The sequence below is a fragment of the Peromyscus maniculatus genome, chromosome 1, assembly GCF_049852395.1.
Source record: "Peromyscus maniculatus bairdii isolate BWxNUB_F1_BW_parent chromosome 1, HU_Pman_BW_mat_3.1, whole genome shotgun sequence".
Classification (NCBI taxonomy): domain Eukaryota; kingdom Metazoa; phylum Chordata; class Mammalia; order Rodentia; family Cricetidae; genus Peromyscus; species Peromyscus maniculatus.
This window is the reverse complement of record NC_134852.1, coordinates 5,251,746-5,270,583: the sequence shown is the minus strand read 5'-3', so window position 1 is coordinate 5,270,583 and position 18,838 is coordinate 5,251,746. Positions and strand designations below refer to the sequence as shown.

The window sequence follows — 18,838 nt, the reverse complement described above, 5'->3', positions numbered from 1 at the left end:
TTTTGATGAAATCTACAAGTCTAGAAGCCCAATGTAAACTCAATGAAGAACAAATCCAGTATGAGGATGGGAGATGGGCACCAAATGCCACCAACAGATGAATAGCTATTTGCATCTGATATCTACTGGGAGAGAGTCATTTTCTTTAATGGACCCCGGTGATATGCTCTAGAATATGGGAAACACAAATTGAGCTACATGAGAGGCAGAAAATAGAAAGTTAGGTGTGTAAGGAAAGGCAATGGATTTTCAACAACTAGCAGGTCACAGAAGGAATCTTAAAAAAAATCAGGTCAGTGAGGAATGAAACAGTGAGTAAGGGTGAGGGAGCAGGGGAGCGGTTGGAGGGTAAATTCCATCAAAACACAATACCTACTGATATGATATTTTCAGATAATTAAAAAGTAAAACCCAAAATGGATTGCTAATGCAATATAGAAATGAAGAAAAGTATAACGTAATGTCTTCACAATAAATTATTTTAAAATATGTCAAAAACTTAAACTTATGTCCAGGTTTGGTGGTCCATACCTTTAATCTAAACACGTAGGAAGCAGAGGCAGGAGGATTTCTGTAATTTCCCACTCATCCTGGTCTACATAACTAGCTCTAGGACAGCCAGGATTCCACAGAGAGAGCCTGTCTCATATCAACAACAAAAAAATTAAACCCAAAAGCATATGAAAAAAACAGCAGATGAAAAATTTTAAGATCAGAAATTGAAAATTTCAGGATAAAGTAGATGTGGCTCAGGGGTGGAGTATGGCTCAGGAGTAGGAGAACACTGGAGGACCTGCCATCAATGTCTAACAACAAAATTAAAAGGAAACAAAATATTTTTACTGAGCTCTCTTTCTGTTCAAATACGTGGCCAAACAAACACCAACAGGCAGATCATTGGCAAAGCCATGAAGGGGAAGATCACTACCATCAAGGTTGAGACCAATCACTTCATGGAGAATGGCAAGGCCATGATCCAAAACAAGGGAAGCATCCCACCTGACCAGCAGCAGCTGGTAATTGCTGCCAGCAGATAGAGCAAGGCTGCACCCTAGACAATGACAAGTTCAGAAAGAGTCCAACTCTGCTCCGGGTGCTGCCCCTTTGTGGTGGCATCATAGAGCCATCCCTGTGCCTGTTTCTGCAGAAGTACTGCTGTGACAAGGCCATGCACAGCTGCCCAAGTGCTGTCCACACCTGCACCCTTGTGAGGTCAAATGCCTCTAGAAGAAGGGTGGTCACATCCACAGCCTGCGCCCCAAGAAAGTCAAATAAAACGGGTAATTGTTTGGCTTAGGACACCTGAGATCTGATGATGTTTTTAACTGAAGCAGAAGGACAAAGGAGTGATGATGCTAAGATTGGACCTAGTGACACAGATCAGTGTGTAAGTGCTGCTGCCAACCTTCAACCCTGACTCTGATCCGTACCGTGTAGTGAGAAAACTGCCTCCTGTACTTGTCCTCTGACCTTGTGTGTGCTGTGGCACATGTGAATGCACACACATATAAAGAAAAAGGTAAATGTGATCTAAAGAAATAAGTGTAAATTAAAAATAAGTGTAATTTAAAGTTGTAGTGGAAAGTACACATATCAAAAAAGAACAAACAACCAGAAATAGTGGTACACATTTATACCAAGCACTTGAGACTATGAGGCAGAGGATTGTATTTTACTCCATAAAGAAGTACACAATGAGAGTCTTCACACAAACCTTCAAACATTCTGAATATGTGTAGATATTTCAAATAAAAAGTGAAAATGAATAAAGCAAACTCATACGCAAATTCATATTTCTTTTTTTTTTCAGGATAGGATTTCTTGTGTAGTATTGTTGCCTGTCCTAGATCTTGCTCTGTAGACCAGGCTGGGCTCAAACTCACAGGGATCCACCTGGCTCTGCCTCCCAAGTTCTGGGTTTAAAGGCGTGTGCCACCACCACCTGACTAAATTTATATTTCTTATGTGTAATAGTCATACATGTCTGATACTACCTGGCCCTGACAAAGATTACGACAAAAGGAGACAGAAAATTATGTGGTTATGGAAATGTCATCCAACAAAGAATTGATTGCAAAGTCTACTGCCTGACTTAGCCACAGCCTTGGGGAACTCAGAGCCTGGGGCCTGAGGAGGGCACTTCCCCTTCCTGTGGGGCTGCTCCAGTACAACCATGTCATGGGGATTGCCCAGCCTCCAGAGAACACACCCTGTGACTCCTGTCCATCCAGACAGTCTCTGTAGCTCTGCCCATGAGTACAATTGCAGCCTCAAGGAGGAGATGCCATGACCTTCACCTTCACAGCGCTGCTCTGTCTGGGTGAGATGTGCAGAGGGGGAGGGAATACTGCGGTCTATGTATGATGCTTCTCCAAAGCCTAGCACTGCTCTATCAGGAAACCCCAGGGTCTAAGGAGGTTCTGCAGAGGGGAGGACCTGCTCAAGCTTCAGGGACAAACCTCTCACAGGAAACTCTCTTCCAGGACTGACTCTGGGCCTCAGGACCCTTGTGCTGGCAGGTGAGTGTCTGCAGATGTTCTGATCTTCACTTCTGATCAATCCTGCAGCCATGCCTGGGCAGTGAGGATGGAGAACAACACCTGTGTGCTGCCCCTGGGGATGGCTGGAGGGCTGGGGTTGGGGACCACAATTGAATGATGGCTGTCCTGAGTTCTGGGTGCTCTTTTTCTTGTAGGGGGCCTAGCTAAGCCTATCCTTACAGTTCAGCCAGACTCTGTGGTCTACAAGCAGACTACAGTGACTTTCTTGTGTAAGGGGACCAGAGTAGCCAAACAGTACATACTGTATAAAGAGGGATACCAGTATCTAGGGAGCACACAGATTCCACAGAAGCCTAAAAACAAGGCAGAATTCTCAATCCCAAAAGTAGACCCCAATCAAGCAGGGCAATATCAATGTCCATATCAGACTCAAGATGGATGGTCAGAGTTCAGTAACTCCCTGGAGCTGGTGGTGACAGGTGAGAGGACACACAGGCTCCCCAGCCTTAGCCTTGACTGTCAAAAAGTGGGTCTGTTCACAGGGCTAACCCCACCTAGAGCCAAGCAGGATAATGAGGTCTGATAGATTTAACTGATTTCTCCTTCTCTCCTAGGAGCACACAGTAAACCCAGCCTGTCGGCCCTGCCCAGTCCTGTGGTGTCTGAGGGAGGACATGTAACCCTCCAGTGTGTCTCAAAACAACGATACCACAGGTTCATTCTGACTGGGAAAGGAACACGGGATATCTCCCAAATGCTGGATTGAGAGTATATCTTCTCTAATCAGCACTACAAGGCCCTGTACTCTGTGGGCCCTGTGACCTCCAGCCAAAGGTGGACATTCAGATGCTATAGCAATGACCAGAGAAGCCCACTGGAGTGGTCAGAACCCAGCAACCCACTGGAGCTCCTCTTCTCAGGTGAGGAACATCAGCCTTTGTCTAGAATGATCTGAAAAGATACACATGCTCCGAGAGGCCTTGGTGAGTAGTGTGTGGTGTGTGATATGTGTGAGCAGTCAGGGCTCCTTAGACCATTGACACAGAGCATGGTAGAGAGTGTGGGACACAAGATACAGAATCCAAGGCAGACAATAACAGCAAAGCACAGGTGGAACAAGACAGATGAATCTTTATGGGGTCTTCTCTTACTCCAGATCAGCTCATGTACCATCCACAAGAGCTTGAGGAAATCCACAGAAGAGAGGGAGGAAGTGTTGTAGGAAACACAATGGTTAAGGACACCAGGAGATCACAGCCCACAGAATCAACTAAGCAGGGATCATGAGGGCTCACAGAGTTGAAGCAGCAGCCATGGAGCCTGTATTGGTCTGCTCTAGACCCTCTGAACACATGCTTTGGAGGTTTACACTGGGTTTTATTTTGTTTTGTTTTTTAGAGTTACACTGTGTAGCTCTATCTGTCCTGGAACTCACTCTGTAGACCAGATTGGCTTTGAATTCATGGAGATCTCCCTGCATCTATCTCCTGAGTGCTGGCATTCAAGGCATGTGCTACCACGGCCTGGCTTGCTTGGGGTTTTTATTAGACTCATAACAATGGGATGGGGAAATCTCTGACTCTTTGCCTGCATGTGGGATACTTTTCTTCCTATTGGATTGACTTTTGCCGCCTTAATATGAGGGTGTGAGCCTAGTATTATTGCATGCTGTTATGCCATGTTTGGTTAATATCACTGGGGGCCTCTTCTCTTCTAAAGAAACAGAAAAGCAGTGGATCTGGGTTAAAGAGGAGGTGAGAAGACTGCTTTCAGGATGTATTGTATGACAGAAGAATAAATTAAGAGAAAATAAAAGTGCCAACCACAAGTGAGATTTTCTCCATGCCACTGTCAGACACACTCACCTCCTCTGTACTACTTCCTTGCAGGGACCCTCCAAAAACCCACCATCAAGGCTGAGCCTGCCTCTGTGGTCACCTCAGGGAGTGCTGTGTCCATCTGGTGTCAGAGGAGCCTGGATACAGAAATATATGTTCTGCATAAAGAGGGAAGCAAAAAACACTTAGGCACACGGTCCCAAGAGAAGCCTGAGAACAAGGCCAAGTTCTCCATCCCTTCTGTGACACAGCAACATGGGGGACAATATCGCTGTTACTGTCACAGCTCAGCTGGCTGGTCAGAGCCCAGTGATACCCTTGAACTGGTGGTGACAGGTAAGGGGACAGTCAGGGTCTCAGGCCCATGATCTGCTCTCATGAATAATTGCCCTCCCACAGCCTAGTCCTGGAAAACATGGAGGTTGTGTAAGCCCATGTAACAGTCTGCCTCCTTCTCTCTTAGGAATCTACAACAACAAAACCAGCCTGACAGCCCTGCCCAGCCCTGTGGTGACTTTTGGAGAGAACATGACTCTCAAGTGTGTCTCCAAGGAGGGATATGACAAGTTCACTCTCACCAAGAAAGGTCAGAAGTTCCTCAGCTCTCAGAACTCACAGTTTATACCCAGTATAACTCAGTACCAAGCCTTGTTCTCTATCGATCGTGTAACACCAGACCACAGAGGGACATTCAGATGTTATGGTTACTACAACCAAACTCCACATTTGTGGTCAGTACCCAGTAAACCCCTGGAAATACACATCTCAGGTGAGTCAGCCCTATTATTGACCAATCCTGTCCCACTGGGTAGTTACAGATAGAGAGTGATAGAGGAAGAGCCTGGTAGCTGAGCCAGAGCCCCACTCCTGGGGAGAAGCAGTGACATGTGCAGGGCAGGATGGGAGGGGATCAGTGTTTGGTAAAAACCAGCTCCTCAATCACTAGCCTGTCACCTTCCCTCTAGGCCTGTCCAAGAAGCCCTCCTTGCTGACTCACCAAGGCCAGATCCTGGACCCTGGGAAGAGCCTCACCCTGCAGTGTTGCTCTGACGTCAACTATGACAGATTTGCTCTGTACAAGTTAGGGGGAGCTGACTTCACCCACTATGGTGTCCAGTGGACCCAGAGTGGCCGCTCCTTGGCCAACTTCACACTGGGCCCTGTGAGCAGCTCTACTGGAGGCCAATACAGATGCTATGGTGCACACAACCTCTCCTCTGAGTGGTCAGCCTCCAGTGACCCCCTGAATATCTTCATCACAGGTGAGGAACTAAATAGATTTCCTCTGATACCTATCATTCTCATGAGTTCTCATGGGGGAGTTAAGAAGGTGATGGCTGGGATGAGGGACAGAGATCTTATTCAGAAACAAATGTAGAGACAGGAGAATAGGACAGGGGCTCAAGCAGAGAAAAGGGACAGAGTCCCTGGTGCTCAGGGCAGACCCAGATGAGGTGTCAGCTCAGAACAATGAAGGCAGCCTCTCCTAATCTCTCTTCTCCTTAGGACAGCTTCCCTTCAGTCCTTCCCTCTCAGTGAAGCCTAACTCCACAGTACACTCTGGAGACAACGTGACCCTGCTGTGTCAGTCAACATACAAAGTGGACACTTTCATTCTGTCCAAAGAGGGAGCAGCTCACCAACCCGAGAGACTAAAATCAAAGTCTGAAGCTTGGGACTTCCAGGCAGAATTATCCATGAGTGCTGTGACCTCTGACCTCTCGGGCACCTACAGGTGCTATAGATCTCAAGACTCATCTCCTTACCTGTTGTCATATGCCAGTGACCCTGTGGAGCTCACTGTCTCAGGTGAGGTGACCCTGAACTCTCAGAGTGACTTACAATCCAAACCCTAGAAGAGCCCTTGACTTCGATGGGATTAAGGGGATAATAGGAAAGTTAGTCAGAAGCCACTTTTCCTGCCAGAGAAGTGGATTCCAGCAGTGGTCCTTCTAGTAATGTCCACTCCTATTACAGTCTAGGTTTCAGGTAGACAGCATGAGGATCTTGGGGAGGTTAGAGGATAGTGAGCAGAGTGTGGCCCCTGAGTTATCATCTAGCCCTCATCCCCTCTTGTTCTGTTTCCTAGAACCAATTGGAGCCCCCAGCCCAACACCCTCAAAGTCCGTGCCAGCGGCTGGTGAGTATCAGGCACCTCAGTGCAGAGGGTATCCTCCATCCTCAGGCTGTCTCACAGCTCTCAGCTCACTGAAGTCCTCATTTCTCTGTCAGTTTAGTTTGTGAGTAAGGGAGGCAAATAGAGATCCCAACAGAGTTTCCAAACCCAGGACGAGAGGCTGGGATACAGAAGGTGGCATCCAGAGAGAAATGTTCTGGCTCAGCCTAGAGGATGGGGAGGGTGTTGAGTGGAGAGCAGAGGTCACAGACATTTGCCTCCCCATCCTGCATCTAACACCCTGAGAACAAACTCTCTCACCTGCATGGAGTCAGCTTCCAGAGGTCTAATAAGGACTCTGTTGGAAAGTGGGGCCCAGATGAGCAATAGCTAGTTATGGGCTCCATACAGCTGCTTCTGGAGATGCTGACTTGGACCAGTCTTTCTCTTTCTGGATTGGCTGCTGTTTCTTTGAGTAAAAAGGGGTGAAGCCTGGTCCACATGTCTAAATTTCTTTCAGTGCTGGCCTTGGCTGTGACCTCTCCTGACAGAGGAGTCCCCCAGAACCTGATTCTGCACTGGGTCTGTCCCACTGTGGTGGAGACCTGCAAGGGTGGAGCAGGGGGTCATGGCAGGGCATTTAGGATCTTTCCCTCTAGCTCATGAGGCTCAGCCAGATGGAGCAAAAAGGCTGGAAGTGAGAGTCCCTGGGTTGGGGCTGGAGAGATGGCTCAGAGGTTAAGAGCACTGGCTGTTCTTCCAGAGGTCCTCAGTTCAGTTCTCAGCAACCACATAATGGCTCACAACCATCTATAATGAGATCTGGTGCCCTCTTCTGGCTTATAGGCTGAACACTCACTGTAAACATAATAAATAAATAAATAAATAAATAAATAAATAAATAAATAAATAAATAAATAAATAAATTTTAAAAAAAGAATCCCTGGGTTCAACTCCTAGCTCTGCCACTTCCAGTCAGGTGATCTGAGGCAGGTAAACTGTGCGGTAGAAAAAGAGACAATTCCTTGTTGTATGATTGTGAGGAGAAGAGATGATGAGTGCAAAGACCCAGCATGCGTCTGTCACACAGTAGGTACTCAGTTCAGCAGCAACATTCCCCAATCATGACACCACTTCTGTCTCAGGACTGGAAGGGTACCTGAAGGCTCTGGCAGGAGTCTCTGTGGCCTTCCTCCTGTTCCTCTTCATCCTCATCTTCCTCCTTCTCCGACAAAGGCATCAGGGAAAATTAAGGAAGGATGGTGAGTAGGGTGTGGGTGACCTGGGTCAAAGGTTCCCCTGTGAAGAACCAAGCAGGGGATCAGGACACCAGCCCCAAGGAAGCCTCAAATGGGCTGGGTAGTTTAGAAACACTGCTGATCTCAGATCAGAAAGATCATGATCGCAGAATGTGTGTAATATCATGTGTTCTGTGAGCCTCACCATGTCCTGGGACATTTGCTCACTCACCCATAGTGTAAAGGTTCCTTTTCTCTTTCCATCCTTCCTTCCTTCCTTCCCTGTACATGCATAGGGGCAGAGGGAGGCTGAGACTCTTCTCTCTCTTGCAGCCCAGAAAGATACAGAACTGCAACTTCCTACAGGAGCTGCAGAGCCTGTAACCAGAGACAGAGGCTCCCAGAAGAGGTAACTCATGACCAGACACATAGACCCCATCTTCCTGACACACCTCACTGACAACTGACATCTTCTTGTCTCTCCAGATCCAATCCAGCTGCTGCCACCCAGGAAGAAAACCTTTGTGAGATAAAGAGGGTCCTGGGGAGGGAGATGTCTGAGGACTCAGCATTGCAGGGGTGGTGGAGAGGCTCTGGGTTCTTTACTATTTGGGTCTGAACTTCATCCTATAGATGAAGGATATCACAAGGATATCACAACACTCCCCGATTCTCTGTCCGCACCTGGGGCAATACAAAAAACTAAGGGTCAGAGTCATCCCTAGACTCTGGTCAGGAGACATTCTGTTTGTTCTTCTGACAGACGCTTCAGTGAAGGACACTCAGCCTGAGGATCGTGCCAACCTGGACAGTTGGGTGAGGTTTCTGTCCCTATCTGCAGTGCTAAGAACTTAGGGCCCAGTTTAGTCCAGAGAGCCATTTTTGTTCTCCTTCTCTTGGCCCTCAGAAGCAACCAAAGCCTCACTCTCTCCTGGTTTTCCCGGGATCTTGTGTCTCATCGATCCTGTCCCCTTTCTGGGTCCTTGGCATCTGTCTGATTGTCTTCTGAGGGCCAGCCTGGAAGGGAAAGCCCACAGAAATGTTTATGGAAGTAGCAGCTGCAGGCAGGAACCAAAGGGACTTCAGAAAGGTGGGGTTTTGTATTGTGTGTGTGGATGTTTTACAAGCATGTATGTCTCTGAACAATATGCCTGCATGGTGTTCCAGGGGACAGGAGAGAATGCCATGTACCCTGGAATGAGATTTACAGATGAATGCAGGTTGCCATGTGGGTTGTGGGAACCAAACCTGGATCCACTGAAGTAGTAGTCAGTGCTCTTAATCACAGAGCTATCTCTCCAGCCCCCAGAAATGTGTTTCCAGGAAGATGGACTGTGTGAGTACAGCCAAGAAAACAAGGTTTATAATGTCAGGATAAGAGGCCAGAAATGTAGGAAGGAAGCCCCAGAAGATCCCATCAGGGATGCTGTCATCTAAATAGGTCACTCTGGCCATGCTGTGGAAAACTAGCCAGAGATACCCAGGAGAACAGGGAGACACTGTCTGTCCCTCACTACTTCCCTGCTACAGAGACCAGCTGAGGAAGAGCCCCAGGGAGTGACATATGCCCAGGTGAAAGGCTCCAGGCTCAGGAGGGCAGAAGCTGTCCTTCCTTCTGTCATGTCAGGAGAAGTCCTGGACACCAAAGATGGACAAGCAGAAGATGACACAGAGATAGACAGTCAGGTGAGTCCTGTCCTCCCTAGGACTTCAGCATCCCCCAAGTCAAGTATAACCTTCCTGTCATTCTCTCCCACTCCAGGCTGCTGAATCCAAGGAGCCCCAGGATGTGACCTATGTCCAACTGTGCATCAGGTCACTCAGACAGGGGGCAGCTGCACCTCCTCCCTCCCTGGCAGGGGAGGCCTCAGAGGAGTCCACTGTATATGCTGCTCTGGCAATCACTCAACCAGGTTCTGTTCCCAGTAACAAGGAGCAATGACTCTCTGCCTGCTGGGAGACCTAACAGAGACCTCCAAGGGGTTCTGTGAACTTTTGGGACCCCAACTGCATTTTAACTAGCATCATACATTTTGGAAATAAAGCAGATTTCTCAATAAACACATGAAATGAGAAACTAAATAGAAGGAAATAGTTTCACACTGAGTACTAATTTTAATGACATCACTCTTCAAAGCTGTGAAATGAGAAAATTTGCAGTCTTGGTTGCACAGATACATAATCCCAACCCGTGGGAGGCTGAGGCAGGAGAATTGCCTTTGTCTTGTGGTTATCTTGGCATACCTAGTGAATTTCATGACAGCCTGTGTAGCTTGAGTTTTCCTGCCTGGCCCACAAATCATCTCACCCACCAGTCCCACAGCAGCTCAGACCCAACCAAGTAAACACAGAGACTTATTTTTCTTACAAACTGTATGGCCGTGGCAGGCTTCTTGCTAACTGTTCTCATATCTTAAGTTAGTCCATTTATATAAATCTATACCTTGCCATGTGGCTTGTGGCTTACCGATACTTTACATCTTTCTTGTCCTTGTGGCTGCTGCAGGCCATCTCCTTCTTCCTTCCTGTTCTTTTATTTCTCCTCTTTGTTAGTCCTGCCCATTACCTCCTGCCTAGCCACGGCCAATCAGGTTTTATTTATTGACCAATCAGAGCAACTTAACATACAGACCATCCCCCAGCACAGCCAAGTGCAGACCATCTCAGACACCTGCACTCTGGGTGGTGGTCCTAATCATTCTCTATGCAGACCTTCTGGGTAAAGCCATGAGGAATCCAAGAACGGGCTCCCACAGGACATACAGAACATCCCACAGCAAGCCTGGGCTACAGAGTGAGACATGTGTCAGACATTAACCACCAAAGGCCAGGGTGGAGGTACGCAACTGAAATCTCAGCACTTTGAAGGTGTGGAAAGGAGGATCAAGAAGCCAAGGTCATCTTCACTTACACAGAGGAGTAAGAGGGCAGCCTGGAACACATGTGACACTGCTCTAGAATAAACAGGTCAGGCATGATGGTGACGCCTTCAATCTCAGCACTTAGGAGGTAGAGGCAGGCAGGTCTCTCTGAGTCTGAGGACAGCTTGTCTCATAGGAAATTCCAGGACAGCCAGGGCTACATAGAGAAACCTTGTCTCAAAGAATAAGTAAATAAAATAGGGCCAGTGAGATGGCTTGGCCAGTAAAGGTACTTGCCACAAAGTCTGATATCCTAAGTTCAATCAGCAGGAATGGGGGAAGGAGAAAACTGACTCCCACTAATTGTTCTCTCACCTCCACCTAAGTCCTTGGTTTCCTCCCCACACCCAAGAAATAAATAAAACAATTTAAAAATAAACTAATAATCATAAATGAAAGCTTGGTATGGCGGTATAGGCCTGTGATCCCAACAAGGCTGGCCTCCAATCTGCTGTCCTTCTGCCTGGGTTCCCATATGTACAACATACATTCACTTTATTTTCTTAAAAGTTTATTGTGTTTTATCAATGTGTATGTATATGTGTTTGTGTGTTTTTGTGCTGTGTGTATACAGATGCCCTTGTAGGCCAGAGTGGACATTGGAGCTGGAGTTATAGATGTTTGTGAGCTACATGCTGTGGGTGCTGGAAACTGAACTCAGGTCCTCAGCAAGAGCAGTGCTGTTAATCACAGAGCCACCTTTCCAACCTCCCTACAAATGTAATAAGAGCAGAGCACTATGAACAATTTCATACCAACAAATTAAGAGCTGTACATAAAATGGATAGATCTTTTGATGTAAATAAGTTATTTCATTGTTCAATAAATAAAAAAATCTGAGTGACTTCCCACACATTGAACACAATGTCACTAGAAAAGATCCCCTTTGAAAATTCACTTTCTGGAAGCTGGTGATTTTTTTCCCAAGTGTTTGTGTGTTTGAAATAAAGACATTATGAAACTAGAGAAGAGGAAATATAGCCCAACATAGTTTATCAGACCAAAAAAGTTTGTTTAACAAAATCTGATGAAGGAAACCTAGAAAGAAAGTTCTTTCATATCAGACCAGATGTGACCCCTTAAAAAATCAATGAGCCAACAACCAGGGAGGCTTCATGAGACTGACTGAGACCCCCGGCATATATATTACAGTTGTGAAAGTTGGTCTTTTGGGACTTCTAACAGTGAGTACAGGGCTATCCATGACTCTTTTGCCTACTTTTGGGACCCATTCTTCCTACTGGATTGCCTCATCTAGCATTAATAGACGAGGAGGTGGCTAATCTCACTGAAACTTTATATACAATGGCTGGCTGATATCCATGGGAGGCCTTCCATTTTCAGAAGAGAAACAGGAGGAGGAGGTTATTAATTTGAGATGGGGAGGCATGTGAGACCTTGGTGGAAGGGTATTTTGAGGGGGGACTAGAGTGCTGTGGAATGTCATTCTAAATTATGTGCATGTGTGTTGCTCTGATTGGTTGATAAATAAAGTGCTGATTGGCAAGTAGCCAGGCAGGAAATATAAGCAGGGTAAGCAGACAAGGAGAATTCTGGGAAGAGGAAGGCTGAGTCAGGAGACACCAGCCAGACACAGAGGAAGCAAGATGACAAGGCAGAACTGAGAAAAGCTACCAAGCCACATGGCTAAAAATAAGTAAGAATAACTAGCTAATTTAAATGTAACAGCTAGTCAGTAATAAGCCTGAGCTAATCGCTGAGCCATTATAATTAATATAAGCTTCTGAGTGATTATTTTATAAAAGGTTGTGGGACCATGGGTGAGAGATTTGTCCTGATCATGGGACAGGCAGGACACAGAAAAACTTCCAACTACAATTGGTGTACTAATGCTGGACTCTCGAATTCCATAAGGCCTAAAAGAGCTTTAAAAGGGCTTCTAAGCACACAGTAATGGAGCCAAAAACAGCTTTCTACTTCATGTCTCATGTAGGTCGAGATATAGAGACATCAAGGTACAGAGACGCTGTGTTGTGCAGACTGGAGCTACAGTATTGTGGGTTCACAGTGTACAGGCTTGAGTGCAGCAGGCAGATTCCTGCTACTGTATGCAGTGGTGTCTGCAAGCAATGCAGCATACTGCCTGATGGATTTAGCTTTTTCTAGTACAGAAAAGAGAGAGAGAGAGAGGTTTCTGGGCAACATGTTGCTTCTTAGAGACATAGACACACTGATTCCCGGAGTTGGCAGTAGGCATACTTCTGCCATGATTGGAAGCTGAGGTGAGCAGAGTCAGCAGTCAAGGCTTTCCTGTTGGTCCTAGCCAAGCAGTTCAGCAGTTTAAAATCTCTCCTGGTCAGAGAAGGATGACAGACTCACAATAAAACAGGTTCAGGCCCGGCAGTGGTGGCAGATGCCTTTAATCCCAGCACTTAGGAGGGAGAGCCAGCCTGGTCTACACAGCAAGATCCACTACAGGCACTAAAACTACAGAGAATCCCTGTCATGAAAAAGAAAACAAACAAACAAAAAAAAAACAGATTCAGACGAAATAAAACCGGAAATTGTTTACAATGTGTGTAAAAATGTACATAGGCTAGGAAGATAGAGGAATAGGAGGATAGACAGTTATATAAAGAAATAGATAGTTTTAAAAGATAAAGTCTTTAAAGAGAAAGTAAAACTAATATAAAAAATAAGCCCCATAAAGATGGATATCACACAGAGAGTCTGGATTATATAGTCTTTGGTATTTTTAACTGCACAAAGACATTTGATAATCCAAGACCCCCTGATAGGTCTCTGAGAGCACCATGGCCCAGATGACCCAATATTCAGAATGGCATCAAGGCAATACAGAATACAGAGAATATAGCATCACAGACCATTCCAGTCAGGACTTGACTTGGGACCCAGTGCTGGCAGGTGAGTGAGTGTCTGCAGCTGTCCTGACCTTCACTTCTCATCATTCCTGCAGCCATGCCTGGGCAGTGAAGATGGAGAACAACACATGTGTGATGCCCCTGGGCATGGCTGGAGGTTTGAGGTTGGATCTGCAATCTGAGGATGGGTGTCCTGGATCCTGGCTGCTCTTTACCTTGCAGAGGCCCTGCCTAAGCCTATCTTCAGGGTACAGCCAGACTCTGTGGTCGACAAGCAGACTATGGTGATCTTCTTGTGTGAGGGGACCACAGGAACCAAAGCATAGAGACTATATAAAAAGGAATACCAAAAACTAAAGCACATAGAGTTTCTACAAAATCCTAAGTACAAGGCTGAATTCTCAATCTCAAAAATAGCTGATCACCAAACAGGACAATATTGTGGTCAATATCAGACCCGCAATGAATGGTGAGAGTTCAGTGACTTCTTGGAGCTGGTGGTGACAGGTATAGAGGACACAGAGGATCCCAATCCTCAGGATTGACTGTCAAGAAGTGAGTCTGCTCTTATGGGTGCCCCCAACCTCATAGCTCTGGAGGATAAGAGGCCTGATACATTTACCTGATTCCTCCTTCTCTCCTAGGAGAACACAGTAAATCCAGCCTGTCAGCGAGGCCCAGGCCTGTGATGACTGAAGAAGGGAATGTCACCCTCCAGTGTGACTTGTGGCAGCAATATGACAGGTTTGTTCTGAATAAGGAAGGCCTCAGAGGCTGTTCTGGACAATGGACTCAAAGTATAACTACTCTACTAGAGAGTTTCAGGCCCTATTCTCTGTGGGGCCTGTGACCTCCAGCCTAAGGTGGACATTCAGATGCTACAGCTTTAAAAAGAACAGACCACAGGTGTGGTGAGAACCTAGTGACCCACTGGAGCTCCTCGTCTCAGGTGAGGAACCTCAGCCTTTCCCTAGAATGATCCTGAAATGATAGAGATGCCAGGGAGGTCTTGGTGTGTGGTGTAAGTGAGGGGCCAGGGCTCCTGAGTCCTCTGACAACAGAGCATGGTAGAGAGTGGGACACAAGATACAAAATCCAAGGCAGAGAGTGACAGCAAAGCCCAGGAGGTCCAGGACAGAGTTGAATCCTTATGGGCCCTACTGTTACTCTGGATGAGCTCATGTACCATCCACAAGAGCGCAGGGAACCCCACAGAAGACAGGGGGAAGAGTTGCAGGAGCCAGAGTACTCAGGACATCAGGAGAACATGGACCACAGAATGAACTATGCAGGGATCATGAGGGCTCACAGAGACTGAAGCAGCAACCACGGAGCCTGCACGGGTCTGCCCTAGGCCCTCTGCACACACACTGTGGTTGTTACATTGGGTGTTTTGCTTTGTTTTGTTTTGTAGAGTTTCACTGTGTAGCCCTGTCTGCCCTGGAAGTCACTCTGTAGAGCAGGCTGGCCTTGAACTCACAGGGATCTGCCTGCATCTCTTTCCTGACTGCTGGAATTAAAGGCATGCACTACCACCTCCTGACTAGTATGGGGTCTCTGTTAGACTATAACAACAGGAGTGGGGATATATCTAACTATTTTGCCGGAATGTGGGATCTTCTTCATCTTACTGGATTACCTTAACCAGCCTCAATATGAGGGTGTGGCTAGTCTTTTTGTGTGCTGCTATGCCTTATTCAGTTAATAGCACTCAAAACCTATTCTTTCAGAAGGGAAAAAGAGGAGCAGTGGATATAGCAGAGAGGAATAGTGGGAAGCCAGCTATTAGGATGTGTCATATGAGAGAAGAATAAATTAAAAATAATAAAGTGTCATCTACACGTGTGACTTTCTCTGTGGCACTTTCACACAGACCCACCTTCTTCTATTCAATTTCCTTTCAGGGACTCTCCACAAACCCACCATCAAGGCTGAACCCGGCTCTGTGGTCAGAAAGCCCCATGACCATCTGGTGTCAGGGGACCCTGGATGCAGAAATATAAGTTCTGCATAAAGAGGGAAGCCAAAAACCCTGGGGCACACAGACCCCAGAGAAGCCTGGGAATAAGGCCAAGTTCTCCATCCCTTCTGTGACAAAGCAACATGGAGGGCAATATCGCTGTTACTGTTAAAGCTCAGCTGGCTGGTCAGGGCGCAGTGACACCCTGGAACTGATGTTGACAGGTGAGGGGACAGTCAGGGCCTCAGCCCCATGATGCTCTCAGAAGTATTGCCTTGACAAAGCTTAGCCCTGAAGAACACTATGGCTGTGTGAGTACATGGAACAGGCTACCTCCTTCTCTCCTAGGAATCCACTACAATAAATCCAGACTGTCATCCCTGCCCAGCCCTGTGGTTACCTCAGGAGGAAACATGACCCTCCAGTGTATCTCCCAGGAGGGATATGATAAACTCGTTCTCACCAAGGAAGATCAGAAGTTCCTCAGCTCCATGAACTCACAGTTTGTACCCAGTATTAGGCAGTGGCAGGCCTTGTTCTCTACAGATCATGTAACATCAGACCACATAGGGACATTCAGATGTTATGGTTACTACAACCATACCCCACACTTATGGTCAGTACCCAGTGAGCCTCTGGAAATACTCATCTCAGGTGCAGGTGAGTCAGCTCCATCATTGACTAATCATTTTGGACACCCTAATCCTTTGCCATGGAGTGAATGCCAGCAAAGACTCCTCGAGCAATGTCCACTTCATTCTATATTGCAATACCGGTTTGGGGTAGACAGCATGAGGATCTTGGAGAGGTTATAGACCCTCCTCCTATACCTAAGTCAGCAAACTACATGCTGGGAACAGGGAATGGAAGTGACCATGTCAGGAGTCCCAAACTTTGCTTCCATGTGTTGTCCTCTGAGAGGGTAGCATCAGGTTCTGATTTCTCTTAGCATCATTAATCAAGAAAGTCCCACCACAGACATGATCAACACACATCATCAGTGAGGTTCTTGATTTCCCAAGTGACTTTAGTCTACTTCAAGATGATAAAACCTAATCATTCCACTCTCCCATCCATATCCTCAGAAATATGAATCCATATATGAACTCTTCCATGTCACAGGACTACCTGATTCCCACACTAACCCTGAAAGAGAAGTCATTGCCCTCATTATGCACCAAAGATTGGCAGAGGGAGATTCTTACAGGCTCCACTTTGAAAGTCCTCAAATGATGTTCCTGCACATTACAGAGCAGCCAGAGAATATGCTCCCCTGAGCATTAGTGCTGTGGGAATTGAGAAAGGATTTGCAGTGTTGTATCAGGAACTGTGGCCCAGATTGAAAAGGAATAGAGGGGGAAAACACAGTGAGGAGGTTTGGGAAAAAAGGAAGGAGTAGGAGGGGCTTCCTGTGACAGAAATGAAGAAGTTAGAGGAGTAAGAAACTTATCAGTTACAAACCACAAGTCCAGGCAGAGAGGGAAGTCAGCTGCCCCAATCAGTCTTCGAGGGTGTGCACAACACTTTCTGTATCTTCTCTGTCACTATCTGTGATGGCCACGTTTGATACTCCAATCAACCTCTGCAGTAAAGGTCCTTCCTCAGTTTCTCCATCCTTCCATTCTCAATCTGATACTAACCTCAAGCAGTCTCAAACTTAACTGTCTCTTCCACTGACCCGGGGATATCAGCACAGCTCCAGTTCTGTGAAGACTCAAGACATCTGTATTCTCTTGATCCATCCACCTTGAGCAGCATTCCAGGCCCCTGTCGACACTTCATCCACTGTTTTAAACAGTTCTGCCCATCTTCAATCATTCTGCTCTGGTCCTTACCCTCATCCATGCTGAATCCTTCCTATGATATCATCATCCTGTAATATCTCAGAAGGCCTTGCTGATGTTCACAACCAGCAGAGCTAATCTCTCCTCAACAAACACATTTTCCCCATAAGGCAAATTCAGTTGAGGACACAAGATGCATTTTACACACACACACACACACACACACACACACACACACACACACACACACACACACGGAGAGACAGACAGACAGATACAGAGAGACAGAGAAAAAGACAGACAGACAGACACAGAGAGAGACCAATATGACCCTTCTATCACTAAAACACCTGTACTTCTCAGACTTGTTTTCATTGGACAATAAAAAAACTAGGAAATACCACTGCAGATTGAACACTGATATTGAAAAAGAAATGTGCTCATGTTGACCAATTAAATAAACATATATTAATGAGCTCAAGTCCTTGTTAGGGGCACACTGGAAAGTCAAATATATCTTATAACAATAATGGACACATTGTCTGGGTTCGGATTACTAGTGGAAATTCATCACAATTGATTGCAAATAGGTTCCTTCTACCATCAGCTTTCCATAACAATTCACCCCTTAGAGCAGCAACAGGGTCAAATATTCCTTTGCCTGTGGTGTGGTGGTAGTGCACGTCTTTAATCCCAGCACTCAGGAGACAAAGGCAAGCAGATCTCTGTGAGTTCCAAACTGTGCTACAGAGTGAGTTCCAGGAAAGGCGTAAAGCTACACAGAGAAACCCTGTCTCCAAAAACTAAAAAAAAAAAAAAATATTCCTTTGCCTAAACATTTGACTATTAAAGGTGAAAAAAAAACCGTATCCATTGCACAAGAGTAAGAGGGAGTCACAGCACCCTGTCAGATTTTCACATTTCAAAACACCTGATGGTCTTCCTTGATGGGTACGAATCCTAAGTGTGTCTTATCCTCTGATCAGGCCTGGACCCCACCCATCTTCAACTCAGCCTCAACTTCCACTGTTAGAGACACTGAATTTCCCCTTCTACGTAGCTCCCTTGTGTGTAGAAATCAGCCAAATTTTACCCATCATTTGCAAATATGTCTTCTTCAGTCCAAGGAAGGAACCAGTTGGTAACACTAGTCACTCTCTGGCCTGGGACTGAGTGGATGTGACATGTCTTCAGTGGTTAATAATCACTACATGGCTATTATAAGGCAGGAACAATTCTTGTACTACACAGAAGTCTGGGAGGAAGGCTTTTCTCCACATTAACTGTAGTCATGTGATCAGTGTATCTCCATGGCTTTCAAGCCCTGGGAATGCAATAGCCTGTAGCTTCACAAAAACATCTTCAAGACCAGGAACATAACTAGTTGTCCTGAGAATCCAAGTGAACTATAAATGGACAGGTTGAATAAATGAAGGACAAATGTGTTCTAGGACAGAAGGTGCAACCACCTCTCCAACACTGGAGAGATTAGTTCTCCTCAGATCAGGGAACGAGACACCTGGATGAGTGTAGGTTCTGACTGTGGGAGAATATAGATTTACCTTTGCTTTCACCTGCTTCATACAAACCTTGGAAAGAAGATCGCTTGTTCCTGACATGTATCTCTCCCTCTCATC

At 46.2% G+C, this 18,838-nt stretch overlaps 2 protein-coding genes across 2 annotated transcripts in view; both read left to right on the top strand.

Moving 5' to 3' along the window:
* The first annotated feature begins 908 nt into the window (after positions 1-908).
* LOC102921313 (paired immunoglobulin-like receptor B) overlaps positions 909-18,838 on the top strand; it is a 74,433-nt gene continuing 56,503 nt past the window's right edge. The window contains exons 1-4 of the mRNA XM_076547857.1: positions 909-1,016; positions 1,148-1,207; positions 2,269-2,320; positions 2,427-2,519. Coding sequence (XP_076403972.1) covers positions 909-1,016; positions 1,148-1,207; positions 2,269-2,320; positions 2,427-2,519 — 313 coding nt within the window. The remainder of the gene's footprint in view (positions 1,017-1,147; positions 1,208-2,268; positions 2,321-2,426; positions 2,520-18,838) is intronic.
* On the top strand, positions 2,936-8,226 carry LOC121826030 (paired immunoglobulin-like receptor B). The gene is made up of 11 exons (XM_076544270.1): positions 2,936-2,942; positions 3,116-3,177; positions 3,289-3,421; positions 4,391-4,675; positions 4,803-5,108; positions 5,305-5,601; positions 5,846-6,002; positions 6,075-6,148; positions 6,429-6,479; positions 7,601-7,717; positions 8,180-8,226. Exons 1-11 carry the CDS (start codon positions 2,936-2,938, stop codon positions 8,224-8,226), a joined length of 1,536 nt encoding a protein of 511 aa, XP_076400385.1.